We start from the raw sequence: 21,627 nt of genomic DNA, 5'->3' as shown, positions 1-21,627 counted from the left end.
GCTGCCCTTCAGGTCTGGAATTGAACGCATGCCTGTGGCTTCCAGCCAAACAAAGAACAGGCAAGTGAGTTGAACATTTATTTACCTGAGGTAAGTACACTCCTTGGAGAGAACAAGCATGGGAGAAAGAAGGCTGCTTATTATGCACAGGAAGATGGCTCAGGGGGCAGGAATGCATGGAGGGATGAACACAGGGAAGAGGTAACTGTCGGGAGGAAGTGGGAAGGGGGATGTTACACTGTGGTAAATTACGGTCAATGTCACGAGACAAAGTGTATGTGAACTGCTGTATGGAAAGTGAATTTGCTTTGTAAATTTTCACCCAAATCACAATAAAAAAATAAATAATAAATAATAAAAGAATTGAGTTGGGTGGGTGGTCCACACCAACTGGACTTCTGTTCACCAATGAACCCAGCTGCCCTTCTTCATGGTATCGAATAGGGACGGGGTAGAACACGATGTCCTCCATAAATGGAGGATGGTTTCAGAAATACCAACGTCTACCCACATAGATTACGGCAACTATTATCCAGGTAAACAGTCCTGGACAGTAACCAAGCCACAGCAAGTGCACTGGAATGCCTCTGCCACTTCCTGAGCTGGGTTCAGAGGAGGTCTATGGTGATGGCAACCTGGCGCGGACTTAATGCTGGCACGCAAAATGCTCAGACTCAGGAACAACTCAGGAGCAAGATGCCTGGGGGTGATCCAATTCTGTACCATCACGTGATTCATCTCTAGATGAACAAACGGAGATGAACCTAACAGGAAGTTATCAGAAGTGGTACCAGAAAGGTAAATCACCAATATGCTGAAGTCACTAGTTCCTGCTTTTCACAGATGAAGGAAAGGCTGGGGTCAACCCTCTGATTTAACACTGAAGAAACGAAGGGAGAAGCAGTGTGCATAGACCTGCCCTGCCACCTTCCTGCCACATGCTCCCAGACAGAACACAACATCAGAGGGGACACGGAATGGGGCTGATAAACCCCCAATGAAACACAATGAGGTCAACATCATTCTTTCAGGAAGAAGATATAACAGCAAGATAGAAGAGGCCACGGAACACCAACCCCCATTTCCAAAACACTGTTCCAAATGCTCACTGTATACCAGCCTTCTCACTGGAGCTGTGACAACTCTGTGGCATCAGACCTCACCTCGGGGAACGTCTACGACGGCATCAATTTGGGGAGCCTGTTAGAATTTGGCCAGAGATGACCTTAGGAGTACCTTCCAATTGCTTGACCCGATGAAGAGTGTAAGATAAGCTCTTGATGTTGGTCCATAAGAAATCAAAGCCAGTCCCAAGGATACCCAATGGCATTCAGAACACAATTCTGCCCAACATCTATAATGATACCCAACGGTGGCTCTAACGGCCTGGCAAAAATCAGCAGCATTTAAGCTTGCACACGCCCACAGCCACAAGCCAGCCCCTGGGTCTTCTAGGAATGCTTCAAAACCAACCCCCGTCCCTACGACAGGACACACTGAGCCTTTCATTCAAACAGCCCCACTGGCCCTTGCTTGCAATCTGCTGCTCCCAAGAAACGTCACCAGTCGGCCAGCCAGCGAGAGATGGCACTACTAAGGGGCATCTGTGGCAGAGAGGGGACAGTAGACACCGTCTGGCCCTCACAGGTGCTCAGGTATGCTAGCGCGTGAGCGAGCACTGGGGAGGCCACATGGTGACTGGACATACGTTCCTCGTGCACTGGTTAGAGAGCAGCTGCTCCAACCGTGGGGATAACCCATTTCCAGAACAGTTCAGGGGACAAGGCACACAGACCCAAGCCTACAAGCACCTGGGCTTGTCAGCCCTTGGTCCCCTCTTCCTAAACTCTCCCCAAGAACACGTGCCCGCCCCACCCACCGCCTCAAGCCCCGGTGCACCAAGGTTAGATGCTCACTTACCTTTCCCTTGGAGAACAGTAGCTTCAAAGAGAAAAAAGTGTAACCTTGTGAAAAGGGGATGGTTTACAATTTGCATGCTTACTTGTAACCTCTACCCACAGATTTGAGGCAATCCAGAAACTGTGGTACTTCGTAGTTGACCAGCGTCTTCAGCTGGCCGTCTCCTACGCCGTCCCGGTAGACAATAATCCGGCTTGGCATGTACTCATTGCAGCTGTTCCAAGCCCGCAGAGCAGCTGAAGAGGAGCCAGGAAGGGTTGAAAGGCATCAGCACTGAGAACAGGAAAGCTGCGTTTCTCCCCATTCCACCTTCCAGCCATCCCGCTCTAGGGTGGCTTCCCGGGGCCCCCAGTGCAGAGCAGCACACCAGCCCCACAGAGCACTCACCTTGCAGGCACACCTTGAGCCCATCCACCAACTCTTGTCCTCTGTCTTGAAACACACACCGAGAGAACCAGCTGTCCAGAGAAAAGCTCGACTCAGGAGGGAAGACGATGACATAGAACTTTCTCGAGGTATCATTACCAGGCTCTTAGCAATTCCTGATCTTCTGTGACTTTCTTTAAAGACACTGGGCACCTCCACACACTAGAGAATCTTATCAAGAGAAGTATCAGGATCCAGTTGACCCTCACACACATCTCAGACCACAGTTTCTTTTATTATGATCTGCACGAGCATTCCGTCTGCTGGGGAGGAAATATGATGTAGACCTGCTGCCCAGTGTGGGCTCCCAACTGACACCCAAATGCACACAAGGCACGCCTGCAGCCATGGCTTCATGTTACGAAAAGAGGAAGACCCTGAGACACCCCTATGGTGCTGACACAGGAGTCCACCCTCAGTCACACAGCTTCCTAATGCCAGCAAGCCTCTCAGTTCCCAGAGCGGCTATGGAGAGCAGTTCCACCTGCTGAACGAAGCGGCTTTCCAAAACAAACGTCAGTTTGTAACCTGAAATTACATTTCAGTGGTCCACAAGAATAACTGCAGACAAACGTTTTTAGGGATGAATTTGACAAAAGGCACACATAATAAACATAACCTGAAATGCGTCTGACTACTACCGACCAGGAGAGCCTCCGGAAAACTTAAGAAGGGAGGGCAGCCAGTCCTTTGCCACCCTACGTTTTGTCTGGGGAGATGAGAGCAAAGTCAGCAGGATAAAAACAGTTGGCATGACTCCCGTGCCTTGTACTGCCCTTAGCTACCAGTCCCTGACGGCCATCTTTTGCCTTTCTCCCTAGCAGTCTTGCATCTCTTCAGCTTACAGAGTCCTTGCATGCTACATGCTTACTCCCATCCCAGGGTGAGGCCTAACAAATCCAGTGAAAGACCACCAAGCCCTGCTGCCTTATGAACATACACAGACCTGCATGCACAGTCTAACACACAGCCACTAGTCACCTGTGGACATGGCTTGTCTCAACGGAAGTGTGTAAGATACACATCAGAACGTGAAGACTTAGAAAACTGTAAATGGAAAGACTAAAACACAATTAATTCTGATGGCTGAAATGATACTACTTGGGTATTCTGAATTAAAGACAGTATCTAAGTTAACTTCAACAGTTTTTCTTCTTAATGTGTTTTTTAATTACCTGTGTGGCTGGCATCTACTTCTGCTGGTTTGGGGCCATGTCTGTGGTCTGCACCACCTGTTCCCCTGCCTCCAATCCAACAGTTGCCTGGCCTGCTACCTCTCCCGCTGAGCCCAAGTGTCGACCCAGTTCTTAGCCCTCACAACCAAACCTCACTCACCGGGTCATCCCCTCATTGATGCTGGCAACAAATCCTGCTATTGACCTCCGTCCGGCTGTGGTATCGTGGTAACAATCGATACCCACAATCATCGCCAGCTTTAGCTGAAAGGGTAAGACAGCCATTTTAGAAACCACCCAACACAACGACATATAAACCATCCTTTGAAACCTGATAGAAATGTGCCTCTAACACAGTCCCTTACCGGCATGTCCACCCTCCAGAGCTCTCCGCCCATCTTGCAGTTCATCTGGAGAGCGATCTTGGTGGCAATGGCCATAACTGTCTGCTGCTTCCCTAAGGTGCGGGCCACCACACACTGACTTGGAGTCGGGCAATCCGTACACAAGTACTTCTTTATCGCATCATACTTGTCCTTGCGATTACTGGACAGCAGACAGACCACCTGCAGACAAGCAGCATGCCATCATTACCACAAATGAGATGGAGATTCAGTTTGGGGCAGGGGAGGGGGTGGAGGAGGGCAAAGCAAACTCGTCTGTGTGTCCAAACATCAAACACGGTCGTTCGAGTATTCAAACAAATTGGAATGACGGGAACAATTTTTAGATACCGCTCACTATGTTCAACTTGGTGATAGATGAGAACAGAGAAAAAAAATCATGCTGAACACCACCACAGAGCACCGTTTGGGTGTGAGCATGTAGTCACAGGTGCCCTCCAACAGCCTGGAACAGCTCAGAGGCAGATGTAGCAAAGCACAGGGAGTGGACATCCCGGGGGACGAGGGGAAGGATTGGATGGGGCTGCTCTGACTTCTCAAAGCACTCAGCAGCAACCTGCTCCAAGAGCCACCCCTGGAAGCACAGCGCCAACCTGCTCCCAGCCAGCCCTGCCAGCAAGGCTTTTCAACCCAAGAGGCTCTGGCGTGACTCTGAGCGGACCAGGAGCTTTCTGAGGCAGCTGATGGACAACGTGGGGGACAGAACAGCTGCTTGATCGAAACACACCCCCTGTGCAGATCCCAGGGCCCCCCACAAAAGGCTGTGGAGCTGAACCCAGTGACATAGTTCACCTGAGAGCTTCACAGTCTGTCATCCCCAGAGGCCCATTCACCTTCTCTTCCACAGCCTCAACAAAATCGCTTCCCACCACGGGAGCCTCCGTCAAGCCAAACAACATACAGTACCCGCCTGTGGGTGGAGGGCTCCCCAGGGACCGGGGAGGAACCCAGTACAGTTTTCGGGCGAAAGCAATGCAGAGATGGTCTTTATCCTGAACGCTGTCTGCTGCACGACCTGCCAGGAGCTCACGGTGACAACCCCTGGATGCAGGGGAGCTCCTCCAAGGCCCTCCACCCCCCACCCTCGCTGCCGTCTGCAGAGTGCTTGTGTGTGTAATGCTCACAAGTGCACACTTGGGGAATGAACTTTCAGTCTGTCCACAGGAAAGGCAGGAGGCAGCGTCCTGTGGTGCTGGCAGTGAGCAGGGGCCTATGTGTCCTTTCCACATCCCGCTGTCTCTCTGTCGTCTGCCATCATCACAGGCAACGCTTCCCTCACGCCCAGCACTGCCCTCACACGACTGGTCCCGCCACCACCTAGCAACTTAGATGCCCTCCCAGCAGGTCGGTGTCAATGTGATGCCACAGGTGTAAGCAGCAGTAGGAACTGACTGACCTCTGTGGCAGCCACAACAGTGTGGGCCACACGACACAGACAAGACCAGTGGGCTGAGCACCATCCACCAACTGGAGCTTTTTTGGGAGCCCGATTCTGGGAAGAACAAGATCAGCTGAGCTGCTCTGAAGATGTTATCATCAGGGTCCCAACAAAATAGGTGGAATATTCAAACCGGACAGACTGAGGAGGGCCATAAAGGGACTCTGTGCGGTCTCAGCCGTGCACACACAGACCACCCACCGCAGGTAAGGAGCACGGCAGGGACAGGCCACCTGACACCCTCAGCACTGAGGGCATCCTCCTTAATAAAGGGACTCTGTGCGGTCTCAGCCGTGCACACACAGACCGCCCACCGCAGGTAAGGAGCACTGAGGGGCACGGCAGGACAGGCTACCTGACACCCTCAGCACTGAGGGCATCCTCCTTAATTCAGGGCAGGTCCCAGACCAGCCTCCACCCCTCAATCCCCGCTGTGCAGCAGGGTCTGAGGCCACGATGCAAAGTCAGGCAGATCCAAGTGCCAAGGACAGTCTGTCTGTCTCCTACGGGATCTGACCTGGGCAGCACCGAGGCTCTCCTCCAGTGAGTCTACCACCCATGTGGTGTGTCAGGCAAGAGAAGCAGGGCCCTGCTCCTCAGGTGCACAAGGCTGCCACTCTCTGTCACCTTAGACACCCATGTAGGCTGAAGAGGGGGTGACACGTGGGGAAAACCACAACGTGCCCTGATGCAAGGTAAAGCAGAGGTGTTCACTGACACCAGGAGGACTGCTGTGCAGATGCCCTTGTCTTGGTACTGGCCCGGCCTCACACATGACCACTGCTGGACGGCGGGGACAGGGAATGGCACCTGGCCTTACACCTCCTTTACCTTCAGGAGCTGTGTGAGGCAAGGCTGTTACCACCACTGAGAGGAGGAAGACAAGCCTGTGATTGAATTGGCTGAGCCAAGAGATAGACCAGGTAACTGAATGCCAGAGCTTACTCTGAGTGCATGTGTCTACAGATGAAAACAGAACCAAACCCAAGAACTGGCCCTAAAGACCTAACATTTCAGCAAATGTGCACAGAACCATCCATTGTGACTGGCTGCTACAATCTAATGTCCTCTCTCCAATTCCCAGTCATCTAGACCTTCCACCAGAACAACACTGGGCAATCAGAATCCACACAGGAACAGACCTCTTCGGACTGCGCGTCTCCATCCCCCTACCCAGGTCAGCATGCATTCATCGCATGGGGGCAAACGAACAACAGTACACTCGAGGGGACAGGAGGGGGGATGCCTTAGGACAGCAGCTCCAGCTCAACTTTAAAGTCTCAAGGTGACTTGGTCACTGATGGTGAATCAGGCATTTTTGTTCAATTACATCAGATCCCCCATGCACTGAGTAACAGAGGGCCAACACTCACATCAGATCCCTGAGCACTGAGTAACTGTGCGCTGATGCTGCCATTGGATCCCCGGGCACTGAGTAACCGTGGGCTCACACTTCCACCAGACCCCCCAGGGAGTGTGTAACTGAGAGCTGACGTGTACTTCTGTGTCCCATTCCCCACCCCCAAATTGTGGAGAGTAAAGCTACATAATGAACAAAGTGGTGTGATGAATGCTGATTAATTAAAACCTTTGGTCCAGAATGAACAGCTGTGATGGCTTTCTCTCCACCTCTTCTCACCTGTTGCAGTGCACAGTAACAGCTTCCCAAAACACACCTAAAGCTAGCATTAATTTAGCTACTTATGGAGGTAAAATATATACAGTAAAACATGTGAGAGCTGGGACCGGTGTAAGGCAGACATCTCTCAGAGAAGGAAAAAATCAGTATTTCTCCCTAAAACGAGCAACAGGAAAATGGTAAGACAGCACTCTGTCAAAGGCAGGAAAGTCACAGGCCCAGAAACACAAGGCTGTGCTTTCCTGGTCCATCTTTCAGAGGTTCACTGTATGGATGAACGTATCTATGGCTAGTCTGGGAAACTGTAACAGTTAGAAAGTGAACTCAGCTCTACGATTTACAAATGCCCCTTTAGAACAACTCTTTCAGTGAAAACTGCTTACCTATCTGTTATGATAGCAGAAGATAGCGTCAGGCTGGGCACTGTTCCCTCCTGTTACACACAGGGTGTGGTAGTTATATTTGTGTGTCAAGTTGGCTGGGCCTGGTGGAGTGGATGGGCAGCTGGTGGTAGTTATTCCTTATGATGAGACTGGCAATCAGCTCCATGGTGGGATCTACCACAAGCATCTGAGTAGCTGCCTTTGGGATATGGTCTACTTCCTGTATATAAGGAGAAGCCTTGGGAATAATGGTCTCTAGCTTATGGCACGCTTGAACCCTGCATGTAGCCATGTCGTTGTTCAGCAGCCTGCCATGCTCTGCCAACCTGGGGACTTACAATGGACTTGAATGAATGGCCTGCTGTGTGGTTTGGTAACAACGGGGCTGTGCCTTTTTACTTGTCAACCTTGGGTTTGTCCACCTCAGCCAGCAGCTGTCTAAGTTAAGAGAAGCCTCTAGCTCCAGTGGGCCAGGAGCAGGAGGCAGAGCTGGACCCCAAGGTTGAGTGGCTTTCACCCAGCCCCTAGAGCCTGGCACTTTGAACTCAGACTTAAGACTCTAAACTGTAAGAGAATAAACTCCTGTTTACTCAAGCCATCCCATTTGTGGTATATTCCTGTCAGAGTGGCACTAGGGAACCAGGAGACAGGGTCACCCTGAGGAGGAGCCAAATCTATGGTCATAACGGTAACAAATCAATTAGCCACTTACTATCTGGGTATCTGACGTAACTTTCTGCTGTAAGACTCGTAAATAGGCCTCAGTTCTATCGTCCACTTCAATCCTGGAAGGTAAAAAAGACAAAATCCAACACTCAGAAAAGTCACACCAACAGGGCATGCATACACAACCCTCTACAGACTGGGGTACACGAATACCTCTGTCCGAAAGACAAATCAAACACTGAGAATCGCCACGGAGGCAGAAGGTTGCTTCTACCACCACACCAGCAGCAGTGTGGTTTCAAGGACGTGTGTGTGGAAGCAGCCCCACATGCCCTCCTCCCCACATACACACACTCAGATTTATTAAAAACAGTTTCTGCACACCCACATTACGGGGAGCCGATCAGACCTGTAAGGGTATCTTCTACTCTTTTCAGAATGATGCCCTCACAGAGTCCCCCACCCTGCAGACGGCCCAGTCAACATGCAGAGCACAAGGGCTTGGCAAGCTTACATGACTGCTTTCTTCATCTGTATGCCCATGGCTGGCGTGACTTTAAATAGGTTTTGTATCAATGAATTGGCTGCTTCGTAATTCCTTCGTGTATAGACCAACAGCCAGTTGTCCAGCGGCTTGACACTAATGAGCGGGGCACCTCTTGTCTCTTTGGACCAGTCTGCAAACTGTGGGTTGTAGTCAAACTAGAACAAAGGGCAGAGACCCTGTAAATTCCACTGTAAGCTCTCAGTGAAAGCTGGGTATCTTTGAGAATTCCACCAAGGCATGTTTTCAACCTTAGCATAGGTTACAGTAACAGACAAAATGCCCTCTGAGGGGCAAAAAGAAAAATAAAGAAATGTGCTCACAGGATGATGCAATGTCAGTTAAATTACAATCATGGTCACAGCTCCCACATGAATGTTCACTGTGACAGGCACTTTCTTAGGGCTTGACTTGTTGTAAGCCACAACGATAGGTCTTTGCCTCATGACAACCAACAAAAACAAAAAACTCACCACCACCATGCCGGTTCCGACTCACAGTGACCCCATTGGGGTTTTCAAGGCTGTAAATCTTTACAGAAGTAGATCGCTCCATCTTTCTTCTGCAGAGTGGCTGCTGGGTTTGAACTGCTGACCTTCTGGTTAGCAGCCAAATGCCTTATGCACTATGCTACCAGAGCTCCTTTGCTTCGTGATAAAGAGAGAAAAAATAAGCAAGGCTTTGGGAATTAGGCAACTTGACTGAGGTGGCAGATATGACAGTGAGCTAGTGGAGACATGTGACAGCAAGGCAGAACACCAACAAGAATTCAGAGCACACCAGTGTGCCGATATGCCACCCAGGAGTGAGCCTGGTGATCTCCCACGCCCTACCACCTCCCAGCCATGCTCACACAGGGTGGCAGGCTTTACTGTCTTGATGGGGGCTCACAGAGCCACCGCCCCTAAATCAGTCATGTGAGTAGACAGTATTCCTAGAACACTTAGAGAGCAGAAGAGCATAGTTTTCCATAAAAAAGTCAGTTCTTGCCACTTGACAATACCTTCGATTACATAAGAGTTATTTTTAGCATCCTTGCTTTTCCTTTTCTGAAGATAAACTATAAAAGGCAGCATGGTATATAATGTTTCTCTACAAACGAACGGTCCAGGCAAAAAGGAAGCCAAATAAATTGAGAGTTGTTCATATCAGCAGCAGACAAATGACCAAGCCAATCAGCCAGTCAGAATTCCTCTGCTCTTCAATGTTGGTAAGTCTGGTTATCGCACCATGATTAAGCCAGCTTCCAGCTAAGTCTTGCAGATGGTTTGAGGACCAGGCTGCAGGCTGCATATTCTCAGTGCTTCCACAGAGCCCCTACCGGAGTCAACCATTTCTGAAACCATGGGTTGCTCCCATTTGCCAAGGGACAGTAGAGGCAGTGAGGGAGGAAGGGTGGGGAAGAGACCATGCTGACATGCAACCAGGCAACTCCCACTTGCTTTAGGGCAATCTGACCTGAATCTCACTTGACAACTTTAAAAATGGCTTACTGTTTTTCCACCTTGGTGAATCTTTTCTGTCTGCAGAATTCTTCCTGAGAAGGACAGTAAGTTGGAGTCAAAGCTCAAACCCCAATCTCGAAGCTCCCTCTGGACATTGTCATCTCTGTAAAGTCAACATATTCACACACCACTCAACTTAAGAAACAGAGAGCCACCCCGTGCACAAAGCCCTCCTGAGCTCCTCTTGGTCTGGAGACCCGAGGGAGAATGTCGGCAGCACGTGCGCACACCCACCTTCCTCCCGTCACAGCTATGCTCCCCCCACTCCCCGGCAGCTTTAATGTAAAGCTCTGATGTCCAGCCCTCCAAAGTGAGTCCCTCAATATAAGAAAGGCAGAAAAGGCTGGTCTGAGAGCACTCCTTTTCTGTTCCGTGACCTTTTTTCTAGGGAGAGAATGACAAGGCCAGGGATTGCACAGTCTCTCATTACTATTCCCCGACACATGGCGGCCTCACTGGGGAACACGAGGCACAAACCCACCCAGCACTTTCCATCCCTCCTCCAGAGAAGAACCTCCTCCCTGTGCTACAGAAAACAACAGCCAAACCCCAGGACACAGAGACAACTTACTTATGAATATAATCAATGAGCCTTCCCACTTCCCGCTGCCTTTGCTCTGGAGTTAATCGGGTGTGAACAGCCAGGTCTTTCATCACGTTAAAATCATTCCGCATTTTATCAGTTAGACCTTTAAATAAACATCAAGGCACACATTAAAGAAATGAGTCAAGTTTAGTAAGACTCAGGCTATAAGGGGGTGATGAGTGATAACCAATTCCAGGGAGATGCAGCAGTTTTAAGGTTTTTTTGGGGGGAAGTGTGGAGAGGGGAAGTATGGCACTGTCTGCCAGGGCAGGATGGGCTAACAGTCCAGGGGTGTCACTCCTCACACACACAGGCCCACAGTGGGCAGGATGGGCTAACAGTCCTCCCACACAAGTCACGATACCTGTTAGGTAGCAGAGCTCAGGAATTAGCATGGCAGGTCCTGGTAATGAGCCCCCAGGGCCTCTCCTCCTCTTAGGCTGACTGACCAACACCGGTTGTTTCAGGTCGGTGATTTCTTGGTTATATTGCTATTCAAGGGGAGAAAGGTGCCACCATTCATAGCAAAGGCCTTCCATAACATGTCAGTGTTTTTAATTAAGAATCAAAGCAAGAACTACACTGCTATCAGCTTTAAGTTGAAACCATACTATTATTGCCCCTTAAACAGGTTGTCTTGACTGTCAATGGTTCTCTTTGTTTCATTTTTCTTTTTGGGTTTAGCAGCAGTCCTCCACAGCCTCATATATTCCTCTAAAATCACTCACACAACAGTGAGTACTCACTTACTAGCAGACGACACAGGAGAGCTTTCCACATCCAGGGCATTTTCAATTAGGAAGTACTTTTTATAATATCCTGACATTTTCAGAAAGCCAAATGTCAATAAAGGAATATGAAAATACCCCTCTCAGATTCCCCATATGCGAGTACTGTGTGAAATAAGGTAAGGACTGCTGGCCAAAATGATGGCTCAGTCAGACACATGACACTCTCCCTCTGCAGCAAAGACTGGAGAAACTAAGTGAAAGAGATGCAGCAGACAAGCCTGGCGCCCTGAGCACCAGATGAACGTATAAAGAACTGCACTGCCAGTGACTGCAAGAAGAAATGGACTGACAACAGTCAACGAGAAGACACGGAGCAGAGGGACCCTGCTGGCTGGCCCAGCGCAGTGTGGGCATCGTAAGATAAAGACAGCAGTAAGCCTGAGTGAGGAGCACACAAGACAACTTCACAGAATTCCCAACAGGGCTCTGTGCAGTGACTGTAGACACCTGGAGTGAAGTCAGGTCCTGCTTGCTGGCTGCATCCAACAGGAAGATGCTAGTTGCCCTTACCCGTGACAGAGGAGAGCACTTCCCTGTCCCCCAGCCTCCTGGTGATTAATGGCATAGACCCCAGCCCCAGACCTTCAGCCCCAACCACTGGGGATTGAGGGACAAGGCCCCTCCCAAGCCCACCAGCCCCTGCCCTCCTCTGCCATATGGCCCCTTGGGGACAGCACCAGCTCCTTGCCCTGTTCTCCTTCCACCAACACAGCGCAGCAATGGCAGCTGCTCTAGCACAATGTTTGCCACTCTCCCACCTGCCAACGCAGTAAGCTCCTCCCTCACTGCTGCCCCTGCCCGGCAAGAGGCACCTGTAGCAGGACCCCACACGCACCCACCTGCTGCTCCCATCCCCTGCCCGCCACTTGCTCCTCCTCATCAGCCACATGGGGCCACCAGTGAGCATGTAAGCCGGCCGGCCACTCACAGCCTCCTACTGTGTGAGAGGCGGCAGCAGCTTGACTGTGTATATACCTCCTGGCACTCACCCCTACTACACCTGGCAGGAGGCAGTGACTAGCTAGCCACACTCACCACCCCAGCTACTCAGTGCCACCGCCTGCTCCTGTGCCACTGGACCAACAGCGACCTTACTCATCCACAGCCACCCTGAAAGACCAGCAAACAGAGTCCCAGGATCACACACCTAGCCACCACCCCAGCCATCTGGAGACAGGTGTGAGTGCTCCAGTGCAGGCAGACCAGCAAGCAGACTAGCTTGCCCATCCTACCTGCCTGGATACATCAAAACAGAACAGAACAAAAAATGAGCACACAGCAAACATACGATTATACATAAATATGATAACACCTCAATGCCTCAGAAACAGTAGACAATAGCAAATCAACAAAGAAGCAGGACAAGACAGGTCTAGCAAGCGACCAAAAACAGAGAACCAGGAAACCTCCCTGAGGAAGAAATGGTCATGGAACGACCTGATGATACCTAAAGACTAACATAATAGGGCCTTCCAAGAGACCAGGAAAACCACAAACAGAATCAAGGAAAACACTGGCAAGACTCTAGAAGAATTCAGGAAGATAATACAAGAACAAAACAATTAGAAACCACACAAAAATACCAACTAGAAATCCAGATTAACACTAACAATCCAAAAATAGGTTAATGACTGGAAGGACAAAGGCATAGAACTGAATCAATGAAAGATAGGATTTGTTAACTAATCTGTTACACAAACAACCAGAGAAAGGAAATGAACAAAACCTATAAATTATACTGGACACCATTAAAAAAAAAATAAATTACAGATGACCAGAACTCCAGAACAGGAGGAGCCCAAAGGAAGCAAGGAGAAAATTTTAGAAGATTTGCTGGCAGAAAACATCCCTAATATCATGAGAGATGAGAATCAAGAAGCTCAATGAACCCCAAATAGTATGTTGTTGTTGTTATGTGTCGTCGAGTCAAATCCGACTCATAGCGACCCCTCCTTGGGTTTCTGAGGCAGTAGCACTACAGAAGTAGGATTGCCCAACTTTCCTTCCGAGGAGTGGCTCAGAAGAAAATCACCAAGACACATATATCATAATCTAACTTTCCAAAACCAATGACAAAGAAAGAATCCTTAGAGCAGCTAGGATAAACGAAGTCACCTACAAAGGAGAACCAATAAGACTGAGCTCTGATTTTTCAGAAGAAACCATACAGACAAGAAAGCAATGGGATGATGTATATGAAACCCTGAAGGAAAAAACTGCGAAGCAAGAATTATACAACCAGCAAAACTATCCCTCAAATACAGTGGTTAAATTAGGTCATTTCCAGTCGCACAGAAATTAAGGGAATTTGTAAAAAATGGACACATCTTACAAGAAATGCAAAAGGGAGGCCTCTGGACAGAGAACCAACAATGGCAGACAGCAACCTGAGATCAAGACACACAACAACACCCCCAGAAACCAACCTAGATTAAAAAAAGGTTTCAAAAATAAAATATAACTACACATCTGAAAACAAGAAACCAGAGATATGAATCTGTAAATGACAACTTCAAAACAACAACAAAGAAAGGGAATAAATGTTGAAGTTATAGAACTTCTAGATGGAGAACAAGTTAAGGAGATATCAAAGTAGAACAGACTGTTTAAAATTTATGATACCAAAAACCAAACTCACTGCCGTCAAGCCAGATCTGACTCATAGCAACCCCTCCTTGGATTTCCAAGGCAGGAAGCAGACTGCCCAACCTTCCTTCTAAGGAGTGGCTGGTGGGTTTGAACCGCCAGCCTTCTGGTTAGCAGTCAAATGTCTTACGCACTGCACCACCAGAGCTCATTTCAGGGTAACCACAAAGAAAATTAAGAAACCTTTTTGCCAAAATAATCACCAAGTGTCAGTAAACACAAAATCAACAGCAGTTAAGGAAATAAAGAAATAATACATAAACAAAAATAACTTAGCACAGAAAAATATAAGAAATAAAGAAATTATCACCACAACACAAGAAATACCCCACTACAAAATGATATCATATGTATTGATAATTAAGGAGCTCTGGTGGTATAGTATAGTTGGGAAGGCATTTGACTGTTAACCAGAAGGTCAGTGGTTCAAACCTACCAGATGCTCTGTGGGAGGAAGATGGGGCAATCTACCTCTGAAAAGATGTACAACTTCGGAAACCCAATGGGGGTCGCTATGAGTCAGAATCAACTCAATGGCAACAAGCGTTTGAGTACTGATAATTACATGTAAATGGACTGAATGCACTAGTCAAGAGACAGACAGTGGCAGAATGGGTAAGAAAACAGGCTACATCAATATGGTGCCTATAAGAGACACAACTTAGACACAGACAAAAACAGGCTAAAAATCACAGGTTGTATTAGATGTATCAAGCAAATGGCAATCAAAAAAGAATGGGAGTAGCAATATTAATTTGATAAAATAGACTTTAAGGCAAAACCAGCCTAAGAGACAAAAAAGGACATTATACAATGATTACAAGAGGACACAGTCACAATAACTCTCTATGTATCCAGTGAAAGTGTTCCAAAACACATTTTTAAAAAACTTGAACAAAATTAAATGAGAAATAGACAACTCCACAATAATAGTAGGAGACTTCTGCACACCATTTATGATGAAAGACAGAACAACTAAAAAGAAACTTTAAAAAGACACAGAAGTCCAAACAATGCAATAAACCAACTTGATCTCACAGACTTATACAGGACTTTCCACCAAAAAACAACTCAGTAGGTTCTTTTCCAGCACACACGGATCATGTCTCCAGAATAGACCGTATGTGAGGCCACAAAGCAACCTCAATAATTTAAAAAACATCCAAATAATACAAACTATCTTCTTGGATCACAATGCTATAAAATTAGAAATCAGTAACAGGAAGAACATGGAAAAAAAAAAAATACATCCTGCTTAAAAAAATCACTGGATATTTTTCAAAAAACAAAATAAAAAAAAAATTTAGACTCAAACGAAAATGAAAAACATACCCAACTTTTGGGACACAGCTAAAGCAGGGCTGCGAGGCCATATATAGCAGTCGATGTACACAGCAAAATGGGAGGAGGAGCCAAAATCAGCACCTTAATCCTACAACAATTCCAACCAATGGAAAAAGAGCAGCAAAAAAAGTCTTCAATCAGCAGAAGGGAAATAATAAAGATTAGAGTAGAAAATGAAACAGAAAACAAAGATAACAGGAAGAATCAACAGAAGTTGGTTCTTTTCAAGGATTAATAAAATCGACAAATCACTGGGCCAAATTAACAAAGAAAAGATGATGATGCAAAAAACACAAATAAGAAATAAAATGAGTGACATTACAACAGAAATAAAAAGGTTAACAGAACATTATGAAGAACTATACACCAACAAAGGAGCTCTAGCGGTGCAGTGCCTAAGACATTTGACCGCTAACCAGAGGGCTGGTGGTTCAAACCCACCAGCCATTCCATGGAAGGAAGACTGGGACAATCTGCTTCCGTAAAGATTTACCACCTTGGAAACGCAGGGGGGGTTGCTATGAGTCAGAATTGACTCTATGACAGTGAGGTTCCACCCCCACACACACATACATCAATAAATTTGAAAACCTAGAAGAAATGGAGGGAGCTCTGGTAGCATAGTGGCTAAGACACTTGCCTGCTAACCAGACGGCTGGCGGTTCAAACCCACCAGCCACTCCTCGGAAGGAAGGTTGGGCAATCCTACTTCCGTAGTGATACTGCCTCGGAAACCCAAGGAGGGGTCGCTATGAGTCGGGGCCGACTCGACGGCACATAACAACAACAACAACAGAAGAAATGGACACATTTCTAGAAACACACTGCCTACCTAAAGTAACATAGACTGAGGTACAATATTTGAGCAGATCCATAATAAAAGAAATTGAACATTTAATAAAAATTACCCCCCTCAAAAAAAGTCCTGGCCCACATAGCTTTACTGGAGAATCTACCAAACCTTCAGAGAAGAGCTGACATAAATGCTACACAAACTATTCCAGAGCATGGAAAAGGGTGGAGTACTTTCAAAATCATTCTATGAAGAAAGCATAACTCAATTCCAAAGCCAGGCAAAGACACCACTAAAAAAGAAAATTATAGATCAATATCCCTCATGAATATAGATTCAAAAATTCTCAACAAAACCCTATCCAACAGAATTCTAACATTATACATACATATACATACACATATATACATATATACAAATATACATATATATATATACACATATGTATATGTATATATGTATGTGTGTGTGTGTGTGTGTGTATATGTATGTATAAATATCATTACCAAGTGGGATGTACCAGGTATGCAAGGATGGCTCAATATTAGGAAAACAATCAATGTAATCCATCACATAAGTAAATAAAGGAAAAGAAAACATGATCATATCAATTGATACAGAAGAGGCATTTGATAAAATCCAACACCCATTCCTGATAAAAACTTAGAAAAATAGGAATAGAAGGGGAATTCCTCAACATAATAAAGGGCATATATGCAAAACCAACAGGCAACATTATTCTCAATGGAGAGAGACTGAAAGCATTCCCCTTACAGATGAGAACCAGACAAGGATGCTCACTATTACCACTCCTATTCAACATTGTATTTGAAGTCCTAGCAAGGGCAATAAGGCAAGAAAGAGAAATAAAAAGCATCCAAATTGGCCAAGAAGTAGTAAAACTATCTCTATTTGCAGGTAATATGATCCTATACTTAGAAAAACCAAGAGACTCAGCAAGAATACTGCTGGAATTAATTGAACTATGCAGTAAATGGCAGGATACAAGATCAACATCCAAAAATCAGTTGGATTCCTCTACAGTAGCAAAGAGATCTCTGAAAAGGAAATAAGGAAATCAATACCATTTACAACAGCTACCAAGAAGATAAAATATTTAGGAATAAATCTTACCAGGGACACAAAAGACCTGCACAAAGAAAACTACAAAACACTCCTACAAGAAACTATGAGACCCACATACACAGAAGAAAATGCCATGCTCATGGACAGGAAAATTGAACATTGTGAAAATGTCAATACTATTCAAAGCAATCTATAGATTTAATGCAATCTCAACACAAATTCCATCAACATTCTTTAAGCACATGGAAAAATCTATCACTAATTTTATATGGAAAGGAAGAGCTCAGATAAGCAAAGCATTGCTGAAGAAGAAAAACTAAGTAGGAGGTTGCACACTCCCTGACCTCAAAACCTACTATACAGCCACAGTCGTCAAAACAGCCTGATATTGGTATAATGACAGACACACAGACCATGAAACAGAATTGAGAATCCAGAAACAGATCCATCCACCCACCTATGGGCAGCTGATCTTTGACAAAGGACCAAAACCCATTTAAAGGGGAAGAGTAAGTCTCTTTAACAAATGGTGCTGGCAAAATTGGATATCTATTTGCAGGAAAATGAAACAAGATGTGTATCTCACATCATACAAAAAACTAACTCAAGATGGATCAAAGACCTAAATGTAAAATCCAAAAATATAAAGTTTATCAGAGACAAACTTTGGGCTTCTAATTTATGGCATAAATAGACTATCATGGAGGAGTTCTGGTAAGATGGCAGAACAGGCAGACAAACTACACAGGCCTTTTTCAACAAAGAAAAGGGGAACCAATTAACAAAGATACAGAAGATAATCCTGGAGCCCTGAGCTTTGAAAGGAAGGATACAGAAGTGGACTAAACTCCCAACTAAGAGAAGAACCTGAATGAAAACACTAAAAAAGGAGACACATGGAGCTACAGTCTGTCAGTGATTGCCAAAGGGGCAAGGAGGCCTCATATTCTGACCTCCTCTAACCCCAGAAGAGGAAGACAGAATCACCATCAGTAGCCCAAGGCCTATTCCTGCGAGGTGAGACATGCTGCCTCCCTCCAGCCCTTTCACCAACCCTGACACCAACCGTTCCTCCCACAGTACCCACCACCTCTCTGCTGGGTTCGATAATTGGCTGCAGTGGCCACACAGAATTCACAGATTATAGGGGAAGCACAGGCTACAATTCAAGTTCAGGAACAACGTTCAGTCTCTCTCAGCCCTCCCTCTCTCAGCCAACAATCTTTCTCCCAGCAGTGCGTGTCTCTTTCTCAGCAGCGCGTGTCTCTCAGTAGCACATGTCTCTCAGGAGCACGTTTCTCTCAGCACCACATCCTTCTAAGCCAGCAGTCAGAGAGACTTCTTTTGCCTCTAGAAGTGCTCCTTTCGAGCCTGGCAGAGTGACCACTAACCAATCCCAACATCAGAATTCTATAACCTGAGAGAGAGCAAACTTCCCAGGAAATTACTTCACGCTGCACCCAACAGAAATACCCCAGGTGGATAACTTTAACAATCAGGAGCTACTCAGTTGCTTGAAGCAAATTCCACCATGGGGTTTACAAAGACTTATGGCTAGAGAAGCCACACTATGTAACTGACTACACTGTAGTGATCCTGATGGCACAGATAGCTTGGATATTGTCAAATGGCGTTAGGACCTAAGAATTAATCTAAAAATTGGCTCTGTTAGCCAGGGGCTGCACAGAGGATTACGCTGGGGGCTGGTGAATAAAAGGGGAAGCAGCAAAATGAGAGAAGGGCTAAGACGTGAACTTCTGGTTGTCTGGCAGCCATTTTGAATGTTTACAAGTGGTTCAACCATTTTGGATATTTAAAGTGACAGCGTTCTTTCAAATTCCAGGGACCTAAGAATAGGCTCCACTTGCCAGGAACCGCAAGGACACACTGGACACTGAAGACTGGAAAGCTGTGACATTCCCCTTGTTACTCTTATACCCCACAGTCCCTTGGTGAACAGAGGTGTGGCCATCCCTCACTCTCACCCACCTTCTGGGCTGGTAGGAATTCCATTCCAGTCGGTGTGCTCTGACAGAGCCTGGGTGCCCTGCCTCCCCTAGATGTTTTTAGATTGCTGTTGTCTATTTTAATATTATTGCTATTATTTTTCATCCTTTTATGGAGCTCGGGTGGCACAGCACCCAAGGCATTTGACTGCTAACCAGAAGGTTGGCAATTCAAACCCACCAGCCACTCCTTGGAAGGAAGATTGGGCAATCTACTTCCATAGAGATACCACCTCAGAAGCCCAAGGAGGGGTTTCTGTGAGTCAGAAACGACCCTTGGAAAGTGAATTTGGGTTATTATTATTCTTTCTTCTTCCCTTCCCAGGTTATAGTTTTCAGCTTTTTCTCTCTTCCCTTTTCCTGGTTCCCATTTTTTTCTTTCTTGTGGTTCTCCTCATTCCTTGTTTTCCTTTTTCCCATTTTTTTCTTCATTATTCTTCTAGTCTATCTCTTTTCTCTTATTCTCCTCTCCCCAGATATTGGGGGTCCCCTCCTTTTTCTATTCATATTTCTTTTGGGTTTTTAAAGTATTTCTTTAAATATTTTCTCTCGTTAATTGTCTCTTCTTTTTCTCCCCCGCCCCTTGGTTCCTGTGTGTTTATATGGTGTGTATTTTTTGTCCTCTTTTACTTTTTTGATGTTTTTTTTAGATTGTTGCTTTTGTCTAACTGAATGGGAGACAGCAACTGTGCCCATATGACCCAACCACACCTGCACTTCCATTCACTGAGAGCCACCCTTCCATATCAACTGGCCAACAACATACAACCACCAATAATAAGAGCCTGACTCACCCTTAACTGCTCTTCACAAACAATTAACAGAGATCTGTGCAGCCACTCTCATTCTCTATGACAAACACCAGGAGACAGGTGGTGAGTGCATAAGTGCTGCCAACTAGTGAATAGAGGAGCACAGTACCCTGCTTACTCAGATACATTAAAACAAAACAAAAACCGAAAATCTTGGGTGAATCACTCCAACATACAATCACCAATTAAGTATAAATACAACAAACTCACAATATCTCAGAGACAACAAGCACAGTCCACACAAAGAAGCAAGACAAAGTGGTAGAAACAAAGGACCAGGATACAGACCTAGAACACATCCCTGAGGAAGACACAGCACTGGAACTCCCTGATAAGGAATTCAAAAGAATTATACTTAGGTACCTTCAATGGATTGAGAGACAGATCAAGAAAAACACTGACAAAATTAAGGAAAAATGGGGAAAAAAAAAAACACCCTAGAACAATTTTGGAAGAAAATATAAGGACAAAATGACAAAAGAAATGAAAGATCAGAAATGATACAAAATAGACAGAGAGAAATCCAGAAGATTAATACTAAATTTTCAGAAATAGACAACACATTGAAAGGGAAAAGGAGTAGAATTGAATCAATGGAAGACAGAATGAACGAGACGGAAGATAAATACCTGAATACCTGATCAGTAATTGGAAAGGGATCAATCAGAAAAAAGATCACAACAAAATAAAGAAAGCCTAAGGTTCATGTGGGATACCATCAAAAGGAATACTTATGTGTAATCAGAATTCCAGAACAGGAAGAGAAAAATAAAACCACTGAGAAAATTGTCCAAGATTTGTTGGAAGAGAACTTCCCTGACATGATGAAAGATGAGAATATATCCATTTAGGATGTCCAATGAACCAAACCCCAAACAGGATAGACCCCAAAAGAAAATCATCAAGACGTAGCATCATCAAACTCACCAAAACCAAACACAAAGAAAGAATCCTGACAGCAGCACGGGAAAAATGAAAAGTTACCTACAAAGGGCAAGCAATAAGACTAAGCTCTGATTTCTCAGCAGAAACCATGCAGGCAAGAAGGCAATGGGATGGTATAAATAAAACCCTGAAAGAGAAAAAAATTTCAAACCAAGAATTACATATCCAGCAAAACTGTCCCTCAAATATGATGCAGAAATTAGGATATTTCCAAATACGTAGAAATTAAGGGAATTCATTAAAACCAGACCAACCTTACAAGAGATGCTAATGGGAGCCCTTTGGACAGAGAAGTAACAACAGCCAACAATCATCACTGACCATTAATACACATGATAGCATAACCCAGAAACTAACCCAGCTATGGAAGTATCCAAAGTAAAATAAGCTTACAAGATTATAAACAGGAACCAGAGACATCAATTGGCAAATGAGGACAACTACAAACCAAAAAGAGGGAATAGTGTAGTTACAGAACTTCTAAATGGTGAAGAAGTCAAGACAATTGCAAGATAGAA

At 45.8% G+C, this 21,627-nt stretch overlaps 1 protein-coding gene across 1 annotated transcript in view; it reads right to left on the bottom strand.

Moving 5' to 3' along the window:
• PIWIL1 (piwi like RNA-mediated gene silencing 1) overlaps positions 1-21,627 on the bottom strand; it is a 58,379-nt gene that overhangs the window by 8,611 nt on the left and 28,141 nt on the right. The window contains exons 9-17 of the mRNA XM_007955027.1: positions 11,051-11,177; positions 10,672-10,789; positions 10,089-10,203; positions 8,566-8,753; positions 8,098-8,170; positions 3,887-4,087; positions 3,682-3,785; positions 2,308-2,378; positions 2,003-2,156 (exon numbers count right to left, since the gene is read on the bottom strand). Coding sequence (XP_007953218.1) covers positions 2,003-2,156; positions 2,308-2,378; positions 3,682-3,785; positions 3,887-4,087; positions 8,098-8,170; positions 8,566-8,753; positions 10,089-10,203; positions 10,672-10,789; positions 11,051-11,177 — 1,151 coding nt within the window. The remainder of the gene's footprint in view (positions 1-2,002; positions 2,157-2,307; positions 2,379-3,681; positions 3,786-3,886; positions 4,088-8,097; positions 8,171-8,565; positions 8,754-10,088; positions 10,204-10,671; positions 10,790-11,050; positions 11,178-21,627) is intronic.

This window comes from Orycteropus afer, unplaced genomic scaffold, assembly GCF_000298275.1.
Source record: "Orycteropus afer afer isolate SDZICR_OR568_19922 unplaced genomic scaffold, OryAfe1.0 scaffold00489, whole genome shotgun sequence".
NCBI lineage: Eukaryota > Metazoa > Chordata > Mammalia > Tubulidentata > Orycteropodidae > Orycteropus > Orycteropus afer.
This window is presented reverse-complemented; position numbering and strand designations above follow the sequence as displayed.